Source organism: Siphateles boraxobius, unplaced genomic scaffold, assembly GCF_051911475.1.
Source record: "Siphateles boraxobius isolate OS27281-9 unplaced genomic scaffold, OSU_SipBor_1 75, whole genome shotgun sequence".
In the NCBI taxonomy this organism is placed as follows: domain Eukaryota; kingdom Metazoa; phylum Chordata; class Actinopteri; order Cypriniformes; family Leuciscidae; genus Siphateles; species Siphateles boraxobius.
In genome coordinates, this window is record NW_027509203.1 from 2,060,001 (window position 1) to 2,070,005 (window position 10,005).

Sequence of the window (10,005 nt, forward strand, 5' to 3'; positions counted from 1 at the left end):
GTGTGTGTGTGTGTGTGTGTGTGTGTGTGTGTGTGTGTGTGTGTGTGTGTGTGTGTGTGTGTGCAGTGATGACCAGGCCGAGGTAAGTGTGTGTGTGTGTGTGTGTGTGTGTGCTCTAGGCTGTAGCTGCCTAGACTGAACTAGTGTCTGTGTTCCTGACATCTGCACTTTTTCTGAAAGACCATAATGTTGGTCTCTGTGAGGCTGACTGCCAGGGCCCAGTTCTGCAGTAGTTCTCCAGCAGGTCCAGGTGCTGCTGTAGTCCCTGTGCAGTAGGTGACACTCTCTCACACACACACACACACACACACACACACACACACACACACACACACACACACGCACACACAGGGTGACAGCAGCACCCTGTAGACCGCTAGTTCATTACTGTAGATGTTGAATAGCGTTGGACTCAGGCTACAGCCCTGCAGCACTCCTCTTTTCTGGAGACTCATCTTTTCTACACTCATCTTTTTTCTCTTTTCTTTTTTCTCTTTTCTCCTCTTTTCTCTCTCTATCACTCTATCTATCTATATATCTATCTGTCTGTCTGTCTATCAGCTGCAGTTGCAGTGCAACAGTCCTCAATGAAACAGCCCCTCCTAACTTTACTTTTATGAGTGTCTGCAGAGCTGTCAGAAGAGGCGGAGGTTTAGCTGCTCTTTATAAAGATGTCTATCAATGTAAGCAATTATCATTTGGGAATTACCCGTCTTTCGAGTATCTGGGTATTGTGTTAAAAGGTGCTCCACGCATTTTACTTATCATTGTTTACAGGCCTCCAAAATACTCTCCAGCCTTTGCTGAGGACTTAACAGAACTGTTATCAACAATTTCCTCAGAGTTTGACTGCTTTGCCATTGCTGGAGATTTTAACATTAACATAGATAATGCAGAAACCAATATGGCAAAAGAAATCAAAACTGTTTTAAAAACTTTTGATCTGACTCAGCATGTACATGGACCCACACATAATCGTGGACACACTCTAGATTTACTTATCAGTAAGGGTCTAAACATTTCATCAATTGTTATTAAGGATGTAGCACTGTCTGATCATTTTTGTATTTTCTTTGATATATTGATCTCTCCTGCCATTGAAGCTAGATCTGTGTCTTTCAAGAAGAGATGCTTAAATGAGAACACTAGTGTACTATTTATGAAGGCTATATCTTTAACACCAAGCATATCTGCTGACTCTGTTGATTTTCTCCTTGATTCTTTTAACTCAAAAGTTAAGAGTGTAATTGATGATATTGCTCCTGTGAAAGTCAGGAAGAAGAGAGGCAGACAAAAAGCACCTTGGAGAAACTCAACAGCAGTGCAAAATATGAAAAGACAATGCAGAAAAGCAGAGCGCATGTGGCGGAAGACAAAACTTGTAGAAAAAAAAGTTGTCTTCAATCAGCTGAACAAATTCTTAAGCTCGAATGGATACTTTGACAATTTTCAATCTGGTTTCCGACCGCACCACAGTACAGACACAGCGCTCATAAAGATAATAAATGATATTCGCTTAAATACTGATACAGGCAAATTATCAGTGCTGGTACTACTCGACCTCAGTGCTGCATTTGACACTGTCGATCACAACATACTTCTTGACAGGCTGGAAAACTGGGTCGGGCTTTCTGGGATAGTCCTAAAATGGTTCAGGTCATACTTAGGAGGCAGAGGTTATTATGTGAGTATAGGAGACCATAAGTCTGAGTGGACATCCATGACATGCGGAGTCCCTCAAGGCTCAATTCTTGCGCCACTCCTATTCAACCTGTACATGCTCCCGATGAGCCAAATAATGAGAAAGAACCAAATCGCTTACCATACCTATGCAGACGACACACAGCTCTACTTATCCCTATCGCCTAACGATTACAGCCCCATTGACTCCCTTTGCAAATGCATTGATGAAGTAAACAATTGGATGTGCCAAAACTTTCTTCAGTTAAACAAAGACAAAACTGAAGTCATTGCGTTTGGAAACAAAGATGAAGTTCTCAAGGTGAACGCATACCTTCAGTCTAGGGGTCAAACAACTAAAAATCAAGTCAGGAATCTTGGTGTGTCTCTGGAGTCAGACCTTAGTTTCAGTAGTCATGTCAAAGCAATAACTAAATCAGCATACTATTACCTGAAAAATATTGCAAGAGTTAGATGCTTTGTTTCCAGTCAAGACTTAGAAAAACTTGTGCATGCTTTCATCACCAGTAGGGTGGATTATTGTAATGGACTTCTCACTGGCCTTCCCAAAAACACCATAAGACAGTTGCAGCTCATACAGAACGCTGAGCAGAACCAGAACATATGAACACATCACACCAGTCCTCAGGTCTTTACATGGGATCACAGTTACATTTAGGATTGATTTTAAAGTATTATTACTGGTATATAAATCATTCAATGGCCTAGGACCTCAATACATTGCAGATATGCTCAGTGAATATAAACCCAACAGATCACTCAGATCATTAGGATCACATCGGCTAGAAATACCAAGGGTTCAATCTAAGCATGGCGAGTCTGCTTTTAGCTACTATGCCAGCCGCAGCTGGAACCAGCTTCCAGAAGAGATCAGATGTGCTCCTACAGTAATCACATTCAAATCCAGACTCAAAACACTTCTGTTTAGCTGTGCATTTACTGAATGAGCACTGTACCACTGTTCGTCCGACTGTTTGCACTGTATTTTTTTTATGTTTTAATTCTGATTTCTTTTGATTATTTCTGTATTTTATCTTTTATTCTAAACTGTTTTAATTATTCTGATTTCTTTTGATTATTTTAATTTCTTCTATGTAAAGCACTTTGAATTACCATTGTGTATGAAATGTGCTATATAAATAAACTTGCCTTGCCTCTCTCTCTCTCTCTCTCTCTCTCTCTCTCTCTGTCTGTCTGTCTGTCTGTCTGTCTGTCTGTCTGTCTGTGTCTCTCTCTCTATCTATTGATAGCTTTCCTGTGGCTCAAACAGTAGAGCGTTGGTGCTTGCAATGCCAAGGTCATGGGTTTGATTCCCAGGGAAAACAAGAACTGATAAGAATGTAAATGTGTCCCTTGAAATGCAATGTAAGTTGCTTTGGATAAAAGTGTCTGCCAAATGTATATCTATCTATCTATCTATCTATCTATCTATCTATCTATCTATCTATCTATCTATCATGTCCAGCTCAGATCTTCTGCTGTCAGACTCACTGTTTTGGACGATGTCCTGCATCTTCTTCCAGACTCTGAACGGCAGGTTGCCCAAGTATCGTGGCACATGAATCAAAGCTCCAGAAGCCATCTGTGGATCCGGCCGTGAGCTCTGGACTCTGGAAGAACATTCAGGAGTCAGAACTGCAGTGGCTTTGGATCAGAACCAGAGAGACCAGAGACAGGAGCAGATCACTCACCTTTCCTTTGAGACTGGAAACTCCTGCAAAACAAACACACCATTTATCATCAAGAACTCAATCAATCAACCAATGATCAACCAATGATCTGAAATCAGACCTTCAGAAAGCAGACGTCACTGGCTTTCATCATCTCCTCCATGTCTTTGATTGTGTGTGAAAGAGCTGAGATGTGTGTGTTCATCTCCTCCAGCTTCTCCTTCATCCTCTGCTTCTTCTGCTCCTCTTCCTCCCTCAGTGCAGTGACTGTAGCTTCTTCTTCATCTCTGAGAAACTGATGAAGCTTCTCAAACTGATGTTTAATCTGACTCTCTGTGTGCTCAGCTTGAGACTGAAATCACATCACATTCACTAATCATCTCAATCGACACTTTACATCATTAATATCCAAGATAAACTCGGATACCTGACATAAAGCAGATCCAGAGGCAGATTGCTGCTAGTCATTTACAGAAATAATAAACTGGAATCCATTATATCAAATCATAACTGTATATAATGTCCAACAGCTGTAAAGAAAATGACTCTCGTTTCTGTTTCCTCACCTTGATGTGTTGAACTGTTTTCTCAAACTCAACTTTCATTTTTTCATTTTGTTGAAGTTTCTTTTGTAAGGACTTCAGTGCTGCATTAAGCTCCTCCTAGAATTGAACAAAAATACATAAAACACCAGATTACTGTAAAGACAATACAGCGATATGATCATATAATGCAGTGAAAAAGTATTTGCCTCCATCCTGATTTCTTCTGTTTTTGTGTACATCTCATACTAAATTAATTCAGAAATAACAACCTGAGTAAACACAAAATACAGTTTGTAAATGACAATGTTATTTATTGAAACAAAAAAAGTTATCCAATTCCAACTGGGCCGGCGTGAAAATGTATTTGCCCCCGTAGTTATTAATTCCTCAAATCTATGAAACTGCATTTCTAATGTAGTTCAGCTGGTCTAAACACAACCAGTCCTGATCACTGCAGCCCTGTTCAATCAAATCAACACTGAATACTAAGGACGGATTGGTTAACATTTGTGCATATTTAAGTTGTACTGAGAGACCATTGCCGCGCATCTCTGCCCGTCCACAGCCCTAAGCCATGCAGAACTAGATCTGCCCTCGCGGAAAGAGAATTCAGAGAGACCTGGGGCCTCATTTATAAACGTTGCGCACGCACAAAAGAAGGCGTACGCCGCTCTCTACGCAATAATTGGTATTTATAAAAAGCAAACTTGACGGGAAAATGTGCGGTCCTTCACGCAAGCTCTGACCCAGGCGTACGCACAAAAACGGATGAAATGAGAAATGGCGACACCGTCGGCAGATGGAAGAAACACGTGAAAGTGTGTGAAACTGTAGACCGTTGTGTAAAATAAATGGCAATACTGCCTCTCATAAATAACACGAAGACTTCACAAAGCAAGTCTTACAATCAACAGCCTACACGAACACCCGTTTGATCGATCTGAAACAGAAATGCAAATTAATATTTCCAAAAAGAAAAGTCAAATATGTTCTGCAATAATATTGGCATGTTATACAATACATCCTCATAAATAAGATGGTAAACAGAACGAAATAATGTACAAAACTGATATTCTCGCCAATGTGTCCGTCTGGCGGAGCAGATATAGATGCAATTAGATAGTCAGTCAGATAGATATATAATTAGGGAGATATATAGCCTAGATAGATTTATAGACAGATAGATAAATAGTTGTATTATTTGTCCTCTGGGGAAAGTTGTTTTCATACTAAAAATGTCTTCATCAGCTTCGGAATCATGGTATTCATGCATATGCCTTTAGTTTGTTTTATTTTTGATAAAATAACGTATGACGTAGCCTATGTCTCAACCATTCAGAAAGCTGCAAGAAATTACATTTGCGCTGAACTAATTCCCATTTCCAAGTAGATTATAACCAACATCTGTAGTTTGTCAGATGCAATTAAATGGATGGAAATAAAATGCCCCATCACAATGCGTAATGACGCACAATGGCTGATCTTGCGCTCTTAGAAGATGTGGCAAATGGAAGGATTCGGAGTGAACGCATCTTCAGACAGCAAGAAGATTTGTTGGCAAATGAGGACGAGTGGCTCATGAGCCGGTTCCGACTTCCTCGAGCTGTCCTGTTGGACCTCTGCGGTCTTTTGGCCCCCGCGTTACAGAGGAGCACTCGGAGGAACCATGCCGTGCCAGTCCCACTTCAAGTCCTAACAACACTAGGATTCCTGGCGACTGGCACTTTTCAGAGGGAATTGGCTGACAGGTCAGGCATATCTCAGCCGACCCTTAGCCGGATAATGCCAGACGTTTTAAAAGGCATAATAGCTTTGTCCCATGAGTGCATAAAGTTTCCATGCACGGCGGGTGAACAGGCAAACAAGAAAGCTCAATTTGCAGCTATGTACGGTTTCCCAAACGTTATCGGTGCTATTGACTGCACTCATGTTGCCATAAGGGCACCGAATGTGAATGAAAATGCTTCCATTAATCGAAAGCATTTCCATTCGATCAATGTCCAAATTATTTGTGATGCAGACATGTTGCTCACTAACGTAGTAGCTCGGTGGCCTGGGTAAACCCATGACTCATTCATTTTAAGACACAGCAGTGTTGGGCGCAGACTCGAGGCTGGTGCTGTGCGTGATGGCTGGCTTCTAGGTAGGCTACGTTTGATTACTAGACATTTTACTGTACTTCAAAGTCTTAACCCTTTCACTATCCTTGCAGGGGACAGTGGATATCCCCTCAAACAGTGGCTGCTTACACCTTTCCTCAATCCACATAATGCAGAGGAAAGGCACTACAACATGTGCCACAGCCGAGCTCGCGCTATAGTGGAGCGCACCATCGGCCTGTTTAAGGGCAGATGGCGCTGCCTCGACTGCACTGGAGGGAGGTTATTGTACACTCCTGAAAAGGTGTCCAAAATCGTGCTGGCATGTGCTGTGCTACACAATGTGGCAGCTTAAAAACGTGCCTCTACCCCCTGACGCCGATTGCTGTGTTGGCCCCGACCCTGACCCCCATCCCCAGACATTTGAGCCAAATGCTGCTGCTGTGCGCCAGCGTTTGGAATGATGCGTCGCTTGTAAAGAACAACAAAAGGTGTGGAAAAAATATATTATTTATTCAAGAATTCCCTCATTGTGCTGTTTATTTCAGTTAGGACAGTCTTGATTTCACCCAACTCCTTTGCCACCTCTCTGACTGAGTTAATGACTTCCCTCTGCATTTCAAGGACTGCATCGGTGAGGACACGCCCGCTGCTGGAGGGTTGAGAGCCGCGTGCCGTGGAGACGCTGGGCACAGACGGCTGCTCAGCTGCAGCCTCTGAACCACTGGCACTGGCCCAGCTAGAACACCCAGCGACTGAAATAAAGATTGTTCTATATGAATAAATTTTAATCGTGTAGCCTACATACATGTGACTTGACTGCATTCATTTGACTTATTTCACTTACCTGTGTCATCCGGTGCATCTGGCGCGTCAGTGTCCCCCTCCGCCTCAGTCACCACTCCACTTAATAGGGATTCCCCAATAATTGCTGACAGTCTCTCATCAAGAGGGGTCAGCTCCGGTGTCCCCTTTCCCCCACCCGTGGCAGACAGACTCTGGCGATGGAGCGCTAGACGCTTTTTTGCCTCGACTTTGATGTCTGACCATTTCTGTTTTATTTCGGCCACAGTCCGAGGTTGTGAGGCTACAGCATTTACAGCGTCTGCAACCTTTTGCCACTCAAGTGCCTTTTTGGCATTAGTAATGCCCACACTGTGCCCTCCAAACAACATTTTTCTCCTCTTTTCCACCTCGCCAACGATAACTTCTACTTCACATTGAGTGAAGTTACGTTTTTTTGATTTCCTCTCTATGTTTGCCATAATTTCACAATCTATTAATTTTAACTTGTGGGCGTTTCACGGACTATTTATGGGCAACTATGGGCGTGACATGAAGCCGCAAAAGCTGCGCTACATTTAGAATTGATTGGGATTTATTAAGGAAAAAATGCGTAGGATGTGCGTGCGCACGGTTTTATAAATCCGAATATTTCTGTGCGTACGCACGTCCTATGTTTCATCCGTACGCCACTTCTGACGCAAAACCTACGCAAAGTTTTATAAATGAGGCCCCTGGAGCGAGTAACAAATAATAGCTTCTCAATATACCGTCCTACCATTCGGACTGTCTGTTGCTCCATGTAGTTTTTCAAAATGCGTGGATGCTGCCCTCTTCCTGAGACAGATGGGAGTTCGCCTCCTGAATTACCTCAATGATTGGCTGCTTTTAGCTCAATCGAAGGAGGAACTATGCGCACACAGATCTTTGCACTACAACACTGGTTGAAGACCTGTGTCCCACCTCGAGGGCCGCCTTATTCTCAGGGTGAGCCACGGCTGTATCAAAGCCCTGGTCCCCTGGAAATCACCCCATCTGTTTCAGTTGGTGACGGACGCCTCCCAGATGGTTTGTAGTTGTGGGCCAGCCGGAGGCCAGGAGGCTGAACCCACCTCGACCAAACATGGATCCATCCTGAGACCTGTCCACAGTCCTGAGGCACTTCGAAGCCCTCCGTTTGAGCCGCTCACAACAGCCGACCTTCGGCCTCTCTCACTAAAGATGCCCTTCTGCTGGCTCTGGCATCGGTCAAGTGAGTTGGGGATCTGCAGGCTCTTTCAGTGGACGCATTCTGCCTTGACTTTGGGCCGAATGACAGTAAAGTCGTCCTTAGACTAAGACAAGGCCATGTGCCTAAAAGCCTATTCACACCAAGGACAATAACTATATGATAACTATAAAGATAACGATGAAGATATAGATCTAAAAATCTTTCTCAATATTAAAGAATAGCAGAGTACACACCACCGCTATAATGATAACGGCACAGAGAAATTATATAGTTGGAATCACTTTCAGAACGATTTTATCCAGCTGATGAACGATAAAAACATTCAAAGCCAATCAGAATCCATTCTGTTGTAACGAGCTCGAGCATTTAAAGTGACAGACGAGCACGGGCGTAGAATAAACAGATCAATATCATCCGCTGGTGTGGACGCTAATATAGTTATCGGGCCGTAAGGTGCTTTCCACGCCCTTTAGAGCTCAGGTCATAAAGCTCTCTTCTGTTCTGCGCTAGAAGTACGGCGTTATTGAACTGCGTTCCTCATAAGCGTCAGTAACTGACGCAAGGCGAATGAACCATAACGAAAGGGAACCTTGCAATTTCAAACATAACCCTGGTTCCCTGAGAACGAGAACGAGCATTGCGTAGTTTGTCATGCTACTGTACGCAAGTCGAAGCTGCTGCTCCTCAGTAGAAAAATTCAGACGAAAATTAATTTTAGGGCGACTTAAATAGGCAGCCTGTCCCGTCCATTCTGGCGGACTGAAAAGCCATTTGACGTGAACAAATCAGGCTTCAGTATTCGGGGACAAACTGAGTTTTCCCCATAAGCGTCAGTTACTGATGCAATGCTTGTTATCTCAGGGAACCGAAGTTATGTTAGTAAACAGAAGGATCTGCGTTTATGACTCATTATGTTTCTTTACATGTGTATGAAGAAACATTTGTCTTACCTTATATGATGAAACCACTTCACTGATGGGTCTGAATTTATGATTGTCATGTTGTTTTGAATCTCTGCACACTAAACACACAGGCTGTTTGTCCTCCAGACAGAAGAGTTTGAGTTTCTCACTGTGTAAACTGCAGATCTCCTCAGACCCTGATGAACGCCTCTCATTTCTCTCCTTCAGGAACGACTCACACAAGTTTTTTAACGCAAGATTAATTGGAGGACAAGGTTTTGAGGATCTTCTCCTGCAGACAGGACACTCCTGAGATGTCTTGGTTCTCCAGAACTGTTTAAGACACTCTTTACAGAAACTGTGACTACAGGATAAAAGAACAGGAGCCTTGAAGATTTCACAGCACACAGGACAAGAAAGTTCTTCTGCAGAAACATTTAGTGAATCCATTTTCACTGTTTGAGCTCCAGCAATCTAAACTTTACTTTCACTTTCTGAACGACGGTTTAAAAAATGATTCACCATGAGAATCACAAAGATCAGAAACAAACTTCTTAAATTGTTCTGTAAAGATTTTCCCTTCGTACTCCACTGATCGCTGATTCTTTATTGCTTTTGTCGAGACAAAGTCAGTATGGCAGAAAAGAGAAATAACAAGCCAGTCTCTTCCTGGTTAGTGTTGTAAGAGGGTGGAGCTTCTGATCAAGTTGGTGTGTTGAAACAGGTCAAAGAACAACATCATGATTTCTTCATATATAATGAACTTGCATTGAAATGTAAAGATATAACGCTATAAAACATTGGATAAAACACAAAAGAATAATGAAAATACTAAAATATTTAAAATACGTGTTTCATTTATTGCTCTTCAGTCATGATCCATTCTTTCTCAAAATTATTTCTTCTCATTCTGAAGTTTCAGTGATAAACACTCATCAGTTTATCATTCTGATGTCAGTGTTTGGAGAAACAAACAGATCAACACATTGAAAGTCCTGAATAAACAGGAGAAACAGAGATGTGACAAAAGTTTGTCTCTCAGGAATCACTTGTCAGCACATTTATTGATAGTAT

General features: G+C 42.4%; 1 protein-coding gene across 2 annotated transcripts in view; it reads right to left on the minus strand.

Moving 5' to 3' along the window:
- LOC143724544 (nuclear factor 7, ovary-like) overlaps positions 1 to 9,633 on the minus strand; it is a 19,448-nt gene extending 9,815 nt beyond the window's left edge. For both annotated transcript variants that reach the window (XR_013197402.1, XM_077217685.1), the window contains exons 1-5: positions 8,980 to 9,633; positions 3,938 to 4,033; positions 3,493 to 3,723; positions 3,393 to 3,415; positions 3,193 to 3,311 (exon numbers count right to left, since the gene is read on the minus strand). Coding sequence is in view for 1 of the 2 variants with exons in the window: in XM_077217685.1 (XP_077073800.1) it covers positions 3,193 to 3,311; positions 3,393 to 3,415; positions 3,493 to 3,723; positions 3,938 to 4,033; positions 8,980 to 9,381 (871 nt within the window). In the remaining variant the exon portion in view is untranslated. The remainder of the gene's footprint in view (positions 1 to 3,192; positions 3,312 to 3,392; positions 3,416 to 3,492; positions 3,724 to 3,937; positions 4,034 to 8,979) is intronic.
- Between the last annotated feature and the right edge of the window lie 372 nt (positions 9,634 to 10,005).